Source organism: Scophthalmus maximus, chromosome 21 (genome assembly GCF_022379125.1).
Source record: "Scophthalmus maximus strain ysfricsl-2021 chromosome 21, ASM2237912v1, whole genome shotgun sequence".
NCBI classification, from domain to species: Eukaryota; Metazoa; Chordata; class Actinopteri; order Pleuronectiformes; family Scophthalmidae; genus Scophthalmus; species Scophthalmus maximus.
Window position 1 is genome coordinate 3,026,431 of NC_061535.1, and position 16,167 is coordinate 3,042,597.

At 42.1% G+C, this 16,167-nt stretch overlaps 2 protein-coding genes across 3 annotated transcripts; one reads left to right on the plus strand and one right to left on the minus strand.

Moving 5' to 3' along the window:
* Positions 1-8,162: 8,162 nt before the first annotated feature.
* On the plus strand, positions 8,163-12,659 carry trim55b (tripartite motif containing 55b). Of its 2 annotated transcripts, none has more exons than XM_035619806.1 (8): positions 8,163-8,489; positions 9,137-9,306; positions 9,850-10,027; positions 10,149-10,244; positions 10,940-11,173; positions 11,272-11,294; positions 11,709-11,833; positions 11,918-12,659. In XM_035619806.1, the coding sequence occupies exons 1-8, from the start codon at positions 8,361-8,363 to the stop codon at positions 12,031-12,033; spliced, it is 1,071 nt and encodes a 356-aa protein (XP_035475699.1). In that variant the 5' UTR covers positions 8,163-8,360; the 3' UTR covers positions 12,034-12,659. The 2 variants fall into 2 exon arrangements, with proteins under 2 accessions (XP_035475699.1, XP_035475698.1); XM_035619805.1 differs by having other exon boundaries at positions 8,164-8,489; positions 9,847-10,027.
* Positions 12,660-13,975: 1,316 nt separating this feature from the next.
* crhb (corticotropin releasing hormone b) lies at positions 13,976-15,657 on the minus strand. Its single transcript, XM_035619233.2, has 2 exons — positions 15,514-15,657; positions 13,976-14,902 (listed from the first exon to the last, which is right to left on the minus strand). Exon 2 carries the CDS (start codon positions 14,880-14,882, stop codon positions 14,355-14,357), a length of 528 nt encoding a protein of 175 aa, XP_035475126.1. The 5' UTR covers positions 14,883-14,902; positions 15,514-15,657; the 3' UTR covers positions 13,976-14,354.
* Between the last annotated feature and the right edge of the window lie 510 nt (positions 15,658-16,167).

Genomic DNA, 16,167 nt, shown 5'->3' on the forward strand with positions numbered 1-16,167 from the left:
GAAACACAGTGTAGGAACTAAAGCGGATATGTTGGAGCTGTGTTTAGCTGAGGCTCCATGCATAGTGACTCCAGAAACATGCAGATTACAGTGACACAAATACCGAGTTTATCGTTTTGCATCAACATACTTTTATTGCACGATAAGATGTAAGCTGACCTCAAATACCTTTGAGTGAGTGGATCAAATACTTTCACAAGAAAAACATACATCATTAAGGCACCAGAAAAAAATGTGTTCATTGGAGGTTTCTGTGCCATGTCCATGTGCTGGGGGACAATAGATATGCCATGGCAACAGTCAGGCCCAGTGCCAATGGAGGCCTAATCCCCTCCCTCCCCATTTCCATGGGTCTGAATGTAGTTCCCCACAAGCATACCCCCCACAAAGAGGTCCTGCATCTTTTCCAGGAAACTACGGCAACACTGCAAAACACAACAACAGATGTGTCCCTTTGACAGAGGCAGGGCTGGAAAGAGTGCTGGATCAACCGAACCAACTAGGAGGCATACCGTGATTTGACTTCACTTTTAAAATTTCAGTGACGTGTTTGTGTTTGAAACCACAAAAGCAATTGTTTTGACTGATTAAAAGTCAACAGCAACGGTTGCAAATTTAGTATTATCACTGAAAGCATGTCGTAACTTATGCCCTGCCACACAAACCCTCATCAAAAGAGAGTGAATTCATTCTGATGGAAAAGCGGATCAGTAAAAATTTATGTTTAATATCTTACCAAATTGGCCTTTACTTTAGCTTTCTCATAAACCTTGTGTAGAATGCATCATAAAAGTATTGTTTGTAATGTATTTGAACATTGACTTATATAAGAAGGACATGAAAGTAAAGAGGCAGTGCAATGACTGTACTTCTAATGAATCACTTTCCACTCTGGTGGTGAAACAACTTGTGGCTGCGCACACATGCTAAAACCATTTCATTGATGTTAGTGTAAACGACTAACATGCCACATCTTGATTTTTTTTTTTAAAGGTATTTGCTCCAAACTGAACACAGAAGGTCTACCACATGTGGGTGGTACTGCTGTTGCATTCACAGTTTACAAACCTGTTGCCAGACAACTGTGAAACTGCTTGATCTGGTACATGACTGGCTCACGTGTATGCAAAGGATGGCAAAATCTCTATTCTCGATCCTCCAAGTGTACACATGGGGAAAGGATTCGGGAAGCATTTCTTTCAATTAATTTCTTCCACTGCCCTTTTTTTCTTTTATTCACACAAACATGCAAACTAACACACAACGTGCATAGACACACCTTTGCAGTACGCCAGGTGTGTTGGGCCACTTCAGTGTCAGCCTCAGGAGCTTTTAGTGTGACAACCGCGTTGCATACCTGCTGAACCCCCTTGAGGTAAGAACCACTGCTTCTGCTTGAGGCTCCCCCGATGCCGCCGCCCCCCCCCCCCCCTGTAGTGTTGCTGATTGCTCTCTGGAGACAGACTGTAATCCACCATGGGGTCCCTAATTGATTTACCTGTTACGTTCTAATGACACTGAGCATCACTGCTATTATCAGCTATTGCCTTATTGCCCATGCAGCTGTTTTACACCTTTACTGCTCTATGATGTACAGATCATCTGCCACACATTAACACACGCATGTGCATGCACATATCGGTTTTTCTGATGTTTTCAAATTTTATGTGAATTAACTATGCATCCTCTTTAAATTGCAGTTTACAATTACAATTACAAAGTCAAGTTGCAACTTTGATGTGACCATATCAATAGGATGATATTATCATCAGGATGAACAGAAAGAAATAAACAAATTGATGCTGAAGTATACTTTAGTATTAGATGCTATTACAAACCCATACAAATATTTTGTTATGTGCTTGTAGAGCCACCTTGTGGTGAAAAAGAGTCCTGACGGAGACGGTGTGGATCATAATTAATTTAAAAATAAATAATAAGGTTAATTACAATACATGTCAAGTTTACTTTAAAGAAGAAGGTTGTCTCTCATGGTTTGTGTTCAGACTTAATTGTGCAGTGAAGCAGATATTAGACTTACAGCATAATAGGCTTATATTCTTCAATAGTGAAGAGTGCACAATTTCATATCTGACAAATACAAACATGTTTCCAACCTGGCACATCTGCTTTGTGCTAATCTTTACAGCTAGATGAAACTCTTCTGTCCATGGATATGTTCAATGGGGTAAAAGTATGTGAGAAGTGTTAAACAGTATGATTGAGTCCTAGATAGCACCAATGTGTGACAACTGCATGTTCCACCCCATTATTCATACCTACTGAAAAGACAAAGAATTATATCATCTACATCTACAACGTAAGCCCTACTTGGTGACGACTGCAATGATGTCAGTGTGCAACAGTGCGTCTACTTGACATACTGTAGCCTGCCCTTTTTCTACCACTAGATGGCACCATTTCACTGTGTTAAAGGCCAGTGGGCTTTACAATCACACCTTCTCGGTAGGGGCTACAATATGATGCTCCTTAAACCAGCATTAAAATTCAGATTGATTATCGATTGCAATGGATTAGTTCAAAAGGAATTTCATGGCTAGAAAAATTAAATAAAGATAGCGGTGGAAGCATCAACAACAACAACCAAATTTACATTTTCAAAGAAGCTCTCTTGTTACCAACATACAACTGCCAACCCACTTGTTGTTGAGACACTCAGATCACAGAGGGGGAATGTTTTGTCAAAGAGAATACGCTTCGTGCAGAATGAATCATAAAAACTGCGGAAAATATGTTCTTGAGTCACACGATCTCTGTGTCTGCATCAAAGAAAAACTTACTGATGACTTTACACTGCACCCTTCTGAGTCCCTGTCCTCTCTCGTTGGAACACAAAAAGAAAACAGCAACAACGACGAGATTAACCTGCATGTGTAACAATGTCTTTCAAATAATGATCTAATATCCTACATCCCAGAGAATACATGTAAAAAAGATTCATAACAATGTCTGCATTCTACATGTCTGCATGCATACTACTTACAACAACTGCTTACATGCTACTTTGTGTAAAATGCTGACTCTGGCCAGACAGACCACTGTGTAAACAGCCAGCTACTGGATGTTGTAATCACCGCGCTCCACTACACTTCAAATTAAAGTGTTGCACACGAGAAAATATGGACTGCACTTCTCACGCTGCAGAGGGCGTGATGTTTAAACCAGGCCGGCAGCAGCACCTGAATGCAGAGCACATCTAAGCTTCCCATGACCATGAGTTGCAGCGGTGCCTATTAAAACAGACTGACGTCTCTTTTACGTCACCGTATGGGAGAAAATGTTACATAAAAACCCAGTGTGGAAAAATTCTGGCCAGTTGATTTCATCCTTCTGTCAAATACATTTGACAGAAGGACCACTTCCTGAAAGGTCTGTGATGCCAAAGATGGCAGTTGTATTACACATATACTGCCCCACACCTCAATAAGTCAGTTGTTTGCTTTATAACAGCTGACTGGGAAACAGAGCAGACCAGTCATGTTGTTGCACTGACAGAAGCGAAACCTTGTACGTGCATACTAGTAATGTGAAGTATACTGTAACCTGTGGGAAAGAAGCCATAATTTGAGGAAAAGTCGCCAAACCTTGTGTTTTTTATTAGATTTGACTGGGGATTGTATTTAAGCAATGTTTTTTCCCCCCAAGTGACAATTTAGATTGGAACCTCGTCTTGTTGGATCAAAACAACTGCCGAGGGGCATTGCCAAGCTGGCGAGACATGCTTATAACTTTGGTTTTGCATTAAAAAACTCCAAAAGAATCCATGCTCTTCCTGCTTTGACTTAAACGTCAAATATCTGAGAAGTTGCTGCCTCTAAAAAGAAGCTATGATCTAAAAATGTTGTCAGTCAAAAAGACGCTGTAAGCCGTTTCAAACTGAGATGTGTAGGAGCAGGAGAAAACCCTGCCACAGTAACAGCAACTGGTGATATATGACAAATGACTGAAGCAAAGGTGTAACAATTATACAGCGATTACACCATACAATTATATTTAAATATGTGATATTATTTTGTATGGTCTAGTTAGATTAACAGTACACTTTCATTTACCTGGCTTCTTTTACGCAGGCCGTGGGATGTAGACAGATGTCATGATCTGCAGAAGTCCTGCAGAGGAACGTCTGAAGCCCACACTTTAAAAACCAATAAAGGAAAATAGACATGAGAACACATCTGTTTTGTACATTATCATTCATTCTCTTAAGAGTGTAAAGAGTTTACAGTGAACCATCTATGTTACTTGCACTTGCTGCACCTTAAACTGTTCATCACCATCATCATCATCATCACAGACTAGTTCAACCAGGACCTGACCAAAAATTGAGCCTTTGTATTGAATGATGAGTCAGCCCAAAGCAGACGTTACTCTTCTCTTAACTTTATTTAGTTATTTTCACAGTTCAACTAAAAGAGCTACGTTTGCACTCAACATATGTACATTTTTAATTGTCACCTTTATCTTTCATAATATATGAATTCAATGTCCTCAAAAGCAAGTCCTCAATGGATAACCGTTAACTCTCCAATTACGAGTAGATTTGTACAAGACGTCGCCAGCTTTTTCTACAGGTTTATATTTGCACCAAGATGAGGAAATTCATTTAGGTGGTCTTTTTAGGACAAAGGTGAAAACGCAGAAATAGACAATGTAATTTGAGAATGTTTCCCTGGGACCTTTTAAATCATGGCCATTGGCTGCTTACCATCTGTATGAATACAATATGACTTCCACCTAGCTGAAATATTCATACAGGAGAACAGATGGCACCTTTTGCTCTGCTCCCTATTCGGGCCCCCATATACACTTTAATCTTGCTTACGAGCTTGTAGACCTTTGTATGTATGTGTGTGTTCAGGATTTTGTGACTTTGGCATTACCAACAGACCCTGTAAATATATACTTAAAACGCTATGTGTCACCACTGACCAGTACAGAGGAAGGTGAGGCTTCTAGACTCATCTCGAGCAGCAGCTTCTAGCCTCAAATGCAGCACTGTGAGGCTATTCTTATCTGCTTCTCAAGATATCTCCATACTGCTCTTAATTCGTCAAGCGGCCATTTTATGACACCGACAGTGATGGCTTGACAATTACGAATGCACTTCAGTCACAAAGACGGAACCCAGAACATCTTCTTAATTGATCTCATTTGAATTCACTTGGCGGAGTCGTCTCGACGCTGAGCATTTGGCAAGCCCTTGCTTTTTGTTAATGATTAGTAATCACACGAGTTCAGCCTTGTTGAAAACTCACTGATTAAACTGAATGAAGTGATTTACCCACAATATCACAGGGGTGATCAAATGAAAAAGGTGTGCACGGAAAGTAGGAATCGGGAGAGATACAAATGCCTAAACATATTATATACTATAATGACAAAATACTTCAGTCTGCTATTTTACATTATTCTGATTTGCCTTACATATATTTCAAGACAGGATTTCTCAGCTGTGCTCAGTCATTGTTTTCAGATGCCACCAAGAAGAGAAATGCAGTTTCTGTATGTACCTGAACAGTGTGGGATTTCCATGAAAGGTATTGCAAATGTTGTTCTGTTGTTAGTGTGCAAGAATATTTACGAACCTTTGTGACTCTACGGCCACTGTCTATTGGCAGTATGAGGATTGTTTGTTGACCTTGAAGGAAGCTGCTGCTTGTGCTGTTGCTGCAAGTGTGAAGCCACGAACATGTTCTGTGAGAAGGTGGAGGATCAGTGACATAGCGATGTTGGGCCGGGTGAGATTCCTCCTGTAAAAAAGTTGACAAAGAGTTTTGGATCAATTCAAATACTTACAATGGTAGCAACAATTGTTTATATGTCACATCTCTGTAGCCGTTACCGCTCATGAAATTTTGAAAGTAGGTTTATCCCTCATCAGTCCATCCTAATTCATACCTCATTCATGTATTCAAACAAGTTAAAACACTCACATACAAGGATGAAATTAGGCACTAGATTAAAGTGCAAGCCTTTCAATTCCCCAATACAATTCTAAATTACTATACTGATGAAAATCACTGGACAGTGGCTAGTATTTGTGCAGCAACACGGAAAAATAACAGCCATTACAAACAAAGGCACTTAGTGGGTGATGCACGCTGCAGTCCTCAGCACAAGGGCTAATTTCTAGTTTCCAATCCTCCACCTGAATGTGTTTGCAGCATAGTTATAGGGCATTACTGCGGTCAAAGCAAATGATAATGTTTTTTTCGTCACTGGTTGCAACCAAATCGGACACTAAACAATCACATTCATACTCCCTTTTTGAACAGAGCGCTTGCAGGTGTGATCCCCCTTTACTGAACATACAGCTCAACAATGCAGAGTGTGCAGTGCGCTTACAGACAAGACCTCCTCTGTATCAAAGGCGTCTAGCCTGTTTGTGTGACAGTGAAAAATTAGGATCTTTTCACCAAAAACATCTACTCGTCTGGTCAACAAATGTTCAATTTTTACTCGCTTAACAGAGGACGGTTGTGGCGATTAGTGATCAGGATGTTTCCAACTCCTTCCCCGATATAAATACCCTGGGGTATTTTTTGTCATCTATAATATACTAAAACAACCGTAAAAAAAAAATGAATTAGTCGCTGTAGTTCAACCTCTGCTCTACACACAAATTACTTGTATCTTTTCACTCTTTTCTTTATTTTATTATCATTTTATTAATAATAATATATTATTCTCCTTGGCCAATTCATTTTTACATTGTCATACCGTAAAACTCCACTGTATATTGAGTACAGCTGAATTAGCTAACTCGCTTGATTCCAAAGTAATATCAGTTATAATTAATTCAAGATATTATGCTGCAGATTTGCTAATGTCACATGAGCTAATCAACGCAACCAAGCGTTTCATGTACAATTTACACGCGGTTGATCTATCTGTCGATAGAATCCATGTCATGTCAAGTGTTGGGAGCTGTTTCTACTGGCACAACGTTTAACATATTTTTTTTGTGCAACATATTAGAGGAAACACATAACTCCCAGGACCCAGAGTCGAACCTGCGACCTATGGAATCCCACGTGTCGCAGAGTCTCACTACGGTCCGCTCGAGGAGAAATTACTCCGACTTGAGTGAACGCGTTGCGGTCACGATAAGTCGTAGGACCCCCTGTCACCAATGTCACATTACAGAGACGTTTAACACAACGACCTCCGAAGACAACCGCCAGTCAACGCGACGAAACCCTGTCATTGTTTGTGAACGCCAAAGTTAGCGGGAAGCGCTATTGACGTTAACGTAGCTAAAGTAGCGAGCGATCGGCCATTGTCATTGTCATTTTACTTTCTCTCCACAAATCTATTACTGAAACACAGCAAACTATTATCACCCCCTCGATTGATTTTTAAAAAATCTATTTACTTGACTGCTTACTCAACAACAACAACAACAACAACAATGCTAGAGTCCGAATTCTCTGGGTGGTATCATCAAGCTAATTTTATTAGCCGTCTGCACAGGTGCTAGCTTACAACCAGCTAGCTTAACTTTTACCAAACAAAAACTTGATAATTGATAATTAATACATATGCCAATTAACTTTTGTTTATGTCTAAATACAGCAAATCAATTGGCTTTTAAATACTTTAACCATGGTTAATTGCTATTAATCACCTATTGTTAAAATATTTGAGAGCCGGTAGATTATTACAATGACAGGGAGTAAACTAAAATTAAATATTTAAAAGCACAATTTTGCTAAACATACTGATACAATCAAGTTTTGACTGCACAATTGCATAGTGTTATTTATTATTATGGTAGCTGTGGAGATATGGGGTGGGAAAGAAGGGTGCTGGGGTATTCACAATTTCAAAAAGCTCTGAGAAATGTCTTATAAAGTACATGTTGTAACACAAAAATAAATAATAATACAAATTAAATAAAAACATATTTTGCTAATCATACATCTTATTTTACGTGTTAGCCCTGTCTTAAAGTTTACACATCCTTTATTCAAGGTTTTTTTTAACCCGTTATATACACTGTACAAAAGCACAGTCAACTGTGATAGAAGTGTTGAGGCTGGTAGGCAGCTGTTCAGCACTGCCCTGCTCAGTTTCAAATATGGGCAAGGTAAAAATGGCAACCTTTGACGTGACGGCAATAGCTGCTATAAACAGAACTGACACCAGCGAGATAGGAGCCCACACCCGCGAGGACAAGAGCAGCAGGCCTACTCTTCAGGCTGACTCTGGGCCTACGTGCACATTGCTGGGACACACGGAACTGTTAACTAACTTTATCAGCTTTGGTAGTCGTGTCCAATTTGGATTTTGACACTCTTTTTTGCCTTGATTTCTTTTAATTTTTTCTGTCTCAAAAGATGAATAGCATGGAGAACTTGGAGAAACAGCTGATCTGCCCCATATGCTTGGAAATGTTTACAAAACCTGTGGTCATCCTACCCTGCCAGCACAACCTCTGCAGGAAATGTGCCAATGATGTCTTCCAGGTAAGCAGCACAATGTCACCGACTTGTTGTTTATCATCGAGGGAAACATTGCTGTTATGTTTAAACCACTGAACCTGTTATGAACCAGTAACTGTTATCAAATGTTATTTGTATAACCCATATTCACAAATAGGGTTTAACAATCTGTACATAGTGGGACAATCCAGTGTCCTAAACCCTCAACTCAAGTGTGGGAAAAAAACACCAAAAAGAAAAACTTTTAACAGGGGGGAATGCAAAAACCACAGGGAGAGCCACAGAAGAGGGATCCCTCTCCCAGGCCAGACAGAAGTGTAATAGATGTCACATGTGACAGAGCACATCAACAAAATAACACGTATCACATGTGTGTATTCTCACATGGCTGTGTGTACAGAGAATATTACTGTGAAGAATTACTGCCATTGGTAAACATTTAGAACTTGGAGTACAGTAGTTGTTGTCAAGTGCTAGTCCCCTGCATAAAAACACTTCTCAACCACCGTGAACATTTAGATGATGGGGTTACACGTGTGTTATATGGACTCTTAATTCCATCGGAATAACGTTTCACGATTGCTGCGTGAAACAATTGAATTCATTTTGGACAAGTAAGGGGAATCTGTGTGATCAAACTAAATTCAGGGTTTGAATGTGACTGCTCGCAGGCTTCAAACCCATACCTTCCGACAAGAAGTGGCTCACTGACGTCTGGCGGCCGCTTCCGATGCCCATCCTGCAGACACGAGGTGGTTCTGGACAGGCACGGTGTTTACGGGCTACAGAGGAACCTGCTCGTCGAAAATATTATCGATATGTTCAAGCAGGAGTCAAACAGGTGAGAGGGATCAGATACACGTTTAGCCCTGACTAAAAATCAAAAGGAAATGGTCACCACTCATTTAAGTGCCTGTGGCTTCTGATTCAGAGAGCTGGAGTGGGTGACAGGACGTTTCTAGCTCTAGTCATCCATCTGCACAGAGGATTTCACTAATCTGAGTACCTGACTGTTTACCTAAACGTCTTGAGCGACATAAGATCCACAACAACCAGGAGATCAAGGTTTTTGTGGGAGATTATGTTTCATGGACAATTGTTCTGATAATGTAGACATGAGTTATACAGAAAAGACGAAAATTGATAAAAAAAATCAAGCAAAACAAAGCTGCAACCACACCTGTATACTGCACCGCTTAGTAGTGATTTATAAATACAGTGCACACAGTGCATATGCACGGTGAGACGAGACAGGTGGATCATCAATGTATTAATGACGTGTACCTTTGACATTATTAAGCAGGCATTACCCGTCACACAATATGCACCAAAATGTAAGGCCTGACAGGAGGCTGCCACTGTTCTCTTTGCGCCTCGACAGCAGCAGCAAGCCAGCGCCGGAGAGGAAGGAAGAAACGCCCATGTGCGATGTCCACGAGGGAGAAAAGATCAACATTTACTGTGTGACCCACGGCGTGCCCACGTGCTCCATGTGCAAGGTCTTCGGAGCTCACAAAGACTGTGAGGTGGAACCTATCAGCAGCATTTACCAGACAAAGAAGGTGAATGATGAATACATGAAGTATAGATAGACAGAGAGACAGACAGATTATTATAACTTTCACCCAGTTTTGATTCACACTTGATCCCAGGTGTTAACTCTACCGTGTCCTTGCCCCCCAGACAGAGCTGAGTGATGGGATTGCCATGATGGTTGGTAGCAACGACAGGATGCAAGGCATCATTAGTCAGCTTGAGGAAGCCTGTCGTGCCATAGAGGTCAGTGCCCGTCCGCGGCGGCGCCCGGCCTCTCACTCACACAGCATGCGTGCCGGCCTCGCACGGCGCTCACACTAGTGCGCCTGCATTCACCTGCACAGACGCACTAACAGACGCAATGTGTCCTTGTTTACTGCCACTCTCGCCGCTTTTATCCATCTGTGAGATTTCGACAGCGAGGTGGAGAGCGGAAAATGAATTTAATGACGCCTCCCGTCTGTCTTACACCCTCTCTCTCCACATTTTCTCCTACATGCACTTAGCAGTGGTACTCCACTGTGCCTCTGGGCCGCTGGCACTAGAGACGACCAGTGTCATCGATAGGGGGAGAGGAGACAGCGTTCCTTGGGTTCACGAGCCACAGATGGCTGAAGTAGAGAGGAAGCTGCAGTAGTCCCCCATGTGTCGTCCTCAGTGGTGTCACTCGGGGCGGACATGCAAAACGAGCTTCATCGTCCTCCTGGCCCATATGGCACTACCACATGCATCGAAGACAGGCTTCATTTACAGCATTTACACAACCATACACATAAGGCAACAGCTATTTCCTAATTTATTTTCACCTCAATATTTGACCTGTTGTGAGCTATAGTTGCATTTACGTACATTTGTCGCCCTGACAACTTTGAGGAATGATTTATACGGATCAACTTTCAGAGGTGATCATCTCTGCCCATACTCTCACGCATGCACAGGAGAACGGCCGGAGGCAGAAGACGCTGGTCTGTGAGAAGTTCGATCACTTGTACTCCGTCCTGGAGGAGAAGAAGAGGGAAATGAGTCAAGTGGTGACGGCTGAACAGGAAGAGAAGGCGGACTACATCCGGAGCCTGACCAGGAAGTACAAAGACCACCTGGAGGAGAGCTGTAAGACCGTGGAGATGGGGATCCAGACCATGGAGGAATCGGAGATGGCCTTATTCCTGCAGGTCAGGGACCAAATGGTCCATAAAAATTGTTTTAGTTGTCAATATTTTATGAACAAGTCGAATGGCTATTTAGTCTATATTTATCTTGTCTCTTTCAGAACACAAAGCCTCTCCTCAAGAAGTGAGTACATGTTTCTGTGCATCAACAATTGCACAGACAATGGGGGAAATACAGTATGTTCGCAATGAATAGAAGATAGTGTCATTTTCAAATTTAACACTGTTACTGGGTATGTGGTTATTTTTTTCTCCTAGTGCACTTTGGTTGTTGTTTTTTCCATTTTCTGGTGAGTCTTTAACCAAATGTACATCTGCACTTAAACATAAAACCACCAGCCTGATGCAGCAAACAAGATAACACCTGTCTGGGAGCTGTGGAAAGTGAAGCTCTGTGAGACGCATCAAATCCCTATCTTTAGCAGTGGCATCCTGAAATAGCTCGCGAAAAATCACAGATTGAAAATATATAACAAGTTTTACATTGACTATCTGAGGGGGATTTCTTTTTTTTCCTAATTGCAATCTTTGCACTCAGGATTGCAGACGCATCCAGCACAGCGCACTTGGACAAAGTTGAGCGCGGCTATGAGAATATGGATCACTACAGCGTCGTCTTCAATAAGGAGGCCAAGGCTCTGCGCAGCATCAACTTCATCCAAGGTCAAAGGACAGAGGGTTGGTCATGGCTGTGATTCGTTGCACACAGATCAGTTACCAGACTTCCTTCCCGTGTTTCTTTGACAGACGACGAAGACGAGGATGATCAGGACGAGGACGAAGAAGCGGGCACGCAGGAAGGAGACGGGGCCCAGACTGTGTCTACGGCCGCCCCCGTCCAACCTCCTCCCCCCAGCAGATGAACTCCTCCTCCGGCCTGGTGAAGAGCTCTGCCTCGACCTAGCCATTAGCCGCAGGGATAAGTGTTTCAGGCCAGTTGTGATCCTTTTTCTTCCCAGATTGGGGAACAATGAGACAGATTTAGATCGGAGCCAGGGGGGAAAATCTGAGTCTCTGAGGTAGATGTAAAAGAAGAGACAGAGGTTTATCTTCACCAGTTCATCCCTTATTACTATTGTATTAGCTTTCATCTTTTCCCACTGACTGATCTCATACTTTTTTTTTCTTTCTTTTTAAAGACATGTTTTGCTTCTTCCTTTTACTTTTTGGACAAACCCAATGACAGACAGGCTATGAGTGAGTATTGGCTGTTCCAGAATTCAAATATGATCATGCTTTCTTTTTTTTAAGCAGCTGACCTTTTCCAACTCACGGCTTAAGCTACGTCATTAGAGAGCATGACACAACGGCCTCAGGTATTCCTCCCAGTTGTATAGTTTATGACTGATATAACTTCATGATTAGGGTATAGCCTGAGTGAAAAAACTGTCATCTTATTTGTTGTGTAACACAAGTATATTTTCCTATTATGAACAAAAAAGTAGTGTATTATATGATATGTGTCATTAAAACTAAATTGTACAAACAACCTATGGTGTATATCACAAAATCTTGCTTGTTAACAGATACACATCCTTCCCTGGGCGGCTGTGGCTCAGGAGTCGTTCGTCCACCAACCCGAAGGTTGGCAGTTCGATCCCACCTCCCGCCAGTACACATGCCGTTGGGCAAGACACTTAACCCTAAATTGCCTCTGACGGCTCTTCTGACAGTGCATGAATGAGTATGAATGTGACAGAGAAATGCGTGGTAAATAGCAGCGCTGTGTGAATGTGACTTTCCTGTAAAGTGCTTTGAGTGGTCTATAAGACTAGAAAAAGAAAAGCACTATATAAATACAGTCCCTTCATCTTTTCTTCACACTCATTTATTCTATCAAAGTAAATCCAGCTAGAAAAGACATTTTACACCTCAGTACTGTATGGCTGTGTTTCCACTCCTGGCTTCACTGTAGCACATGAGGCTGCGATGACGCCTCGGGCCGTAAGTCATCTATTCTCTACCTTGCGGTGGTCTCACCTTGCTGTGATGCCATAGCAAGTCTGCCACGGAGTCCCATCTAATTATTGCACACCGTCTCTCACTGAGTTGGATCCTTTACAAATGGGCTCAATGCAACACTAAGCCGCAAGTTGCTAAGTGGGCCATACAGAGTGAGATGACTCACATCCACAGCTCTTGTTTGGTTTACCCTGACACTGTGGGTCAAGGATCAAAACAGCACGCACACACACACACACACACACACACACACACACAAACACAGTGTCTTTCACACTCATCAGCGGTGCTCCTTTGAGCTGTCTGTTGTTGCCTCTTGCTGGTATAATGAGAATTTTCTCCTGAGGATTAAGGGTTTAGAAGAAAGGATGCTGTGTGAGTGTTCTTCACCTGCATGAATGCGGGCGCTCTCACAGCATCCTTTGGTGAAATTTTTTTGTGCGTGTTTTCTCCCAGCTCTTTTTGTATCTGTGTGTTGGAGAGGAAGCACGGTGTCAGCCCACGACTTGGCTGCAGATCAGTGCCACGGTAGCACCATACAAGAAAAAAAACTGAAAACATTTCTCAATCATAATCTGTGGGCAAGTCTCAAGATGCAGTGGCCATTTTTGTTCTCTCCAACCAAACGTTTGCTCTGCAGCAAGAATGCAAATTCTACATGTAAAGAAACAATAGGAACGTGTGTCTAATCAAATTGAGTGATTAAAGAAATTGGGAATAGTTTGTTTCCATGGTAGTTATAACTAACTCATTTGTAAGGATGTCCACAGAGAAGTGTAAGCAGTGCTTTTAAATTTTTATTAAAAAATATAGATGTAAGACGTTCTCTTGCACAACAGAAAATGACTGGTTGCACGTAAGTTTATTAACAAACATAAGTCATAATATCATAAATACAGTTGATTCATAATCTAAAACAAAAAATGCCAATTTTTCAGTCAATGTCTTGAACAGAAGTATTTCATCTCAGATGCGAAGATCGGTATGATTCTACAGATTTGACACCAACATTAAAATGCAGGGTACAATCGGATCAAGCTCGTCTATGCTCCATAGTTTGAGGTTAAAGCTATAAATAATAAAGTGATACAGCAGCACTATATTGTACAGAGCATGTTTTGTGTAAAACAAAAAAAAGTGCAAGGAAAACATAAGAAATAAATAAGAAATTAAGAAAAAAAAGAAAAGGAAAGGAGATCTTTGGAGGACTGAAAGGGGCTCTTCATTTCCCGAAGAGCTCCATCATTCTTCTGTTGTTTTGCGCCTGCTGGGCCAGCTGCTCCGCCCTGGACATCTCCATCATCTCCCGGAGCAGGTGGAAGGTCAGATCCAGGGATATCGGCGGGTCTTCGGACCTCCTTCCCCTCTCCATCGACTCGTCCCCGCGGTCCCCGAAGCCGCCCATGAGCGCCCCGATGCTCCCAACTTTCCCTTGCGAGAGACGCCGCGTCAGCTGGAGTTGCAATGCTCTGTTGTAGACGGCGGGCGACTCGCCGGGATACATGGGCGACGATGGGAAAGAGTTAGAGTCCCCGTTGCCCAGTCGCACGAAGTACTCCTCTCCGACCCGCTCCAGGATGGGACCGGACGGCTGCTGCTGCTGCTGATGCTGCTGCTGCTGCTGGGAGTTTTGGGTTTGGGGGGCCAGGACGCGCAGTGCACCGCCAGGGCTGTCAATAGCTCGACATTCATAGCGCGGTAAGAAGGCAACTACCAGAATCACGGTGGTACCAAGTAAATTGAGCTTCATGTCAGGATATCAACAGGAATCTGGGAAGAAAAGGAAACCGCTGGATTACTGTTATGTTTAGGGTTTTGTTCATTTCAACTCTGCTGTGCAGTGCGCTCCGTGGATTTTACGCACGTAGAACGGGCATTGCAATGATGTAACTGGACGGTAACTAGGAATCAAAGTGTTACACTTTATTTATTGTAGTTAGCCTTTTTCTAAAATGCAGCTTCATCTATATCAATAAAGCGAGCGGGTCGTGTAATTGTTCCGCACAATGCGCAATGTTTGCGCGTAACGAGAGATTGTATTGATGGATAATCTGTGGAAGTTAAAGCATTATTGCCTTCTTTAGTTACACTTTATCCATCACTATAAATCAAGACACATCACTAGAAAACAAGTGTGAAATTACAATGCAGTTATTAAAGAATAAAATCCACTTAGTGATCTGTAAAAAAAAAAAAAAAAAAAGCAGAAGCGCATGGAGGTTTCTTTTATCGGATTTATTCCGAGTCAGAGTTAGTTCATTCAGAGAGAATGAAAAGATGTAACGCGTCAAATAAGGCTGTCTCTCTCTCACACACACACAGACACACACACACACGCAAACTTCGAATCTGGATAAAATAAAGGAGGTTTCCTTTCATACCTTCAATCGTTAGAGGAGGTCCAGTACAGCCGAGTAGGTTGCCAGATAGTTGGCGAGATGCTCCTCCTTCACTTCTTTTTGCAGAAAGAAGTATATAGTTACTTAGGGAGTAGATGCTGAATGCACTTATATAGCCGACCACACTATAAATGTCGCGCTCCGAGCTGAGATTGAGTCTGCGCGTTCTGGGGGCACGGGGGGGGGGGGGGGGGGGGGGGGGGGGGGGGGGGGGGGGACGACGTGAATGGACTCCTCTGACAAAGTGCTTTAGTTTGGACGAGATGAGTCATAATGTGTGAGTTTGTGTGCGTGTGTGTGTGTGTTGTGTGTGTGTGTGTATGTTAGTGTGTGTGTGTGCGCGCGCGCACGCGTGTACGAGCGTCTACCTCTTGTGCCACACCTGCTGGCATTTTTATTTCAATGAGTTAAAATATACGTTTTTTTGTTTGTTTTTCAATAACCTGCTTCTTAAATTCCAAGAGAAAAATACATAAAACAGATGTTATTTTTTCCCACCTGCCTTTCATTCACATTCATTTTTACAGAATGTGTGCAGATCTAAATGTGCTTTGCCTATTTGAAAAAAATATAATCTTTATTTAGTAACAAACTACAGTGAAGGGTCTTTATCATCAACACTTGAAGTGGCATATT

Bases quoted from the DNA above. Each gene is read 5' to 3' on its own strand.
- trim55b (XM_035619805.1), top strand. From the start codon at position 8,361: ATGAATAGCATGGAGAACTTGGAGAAACAGCTGATCTGCCCCATATGC. The intron at 9,307-9,846 runs GTGAGAGGGATC...GCGCCTCGACAG, and splicing joins TTCAAGCAGGAGTCAAACAG to CAGCAGCAAGCCAGCGCCGG. The intron at 10,245-10,939 runs GTCAGTGCCCGT...ACGCATGCACAG, and splicing joins AAGCCTGTCGTGCCATAGAG to GAGAACGGCCGGAGGCAGAA.
- crhb (XM_035619233.2), bottom strand. From the start codon at position 14,882: ATGAAGCTCAATTTACTTGGTACCACCGTGATTCTGGTAGTTGCCTTC.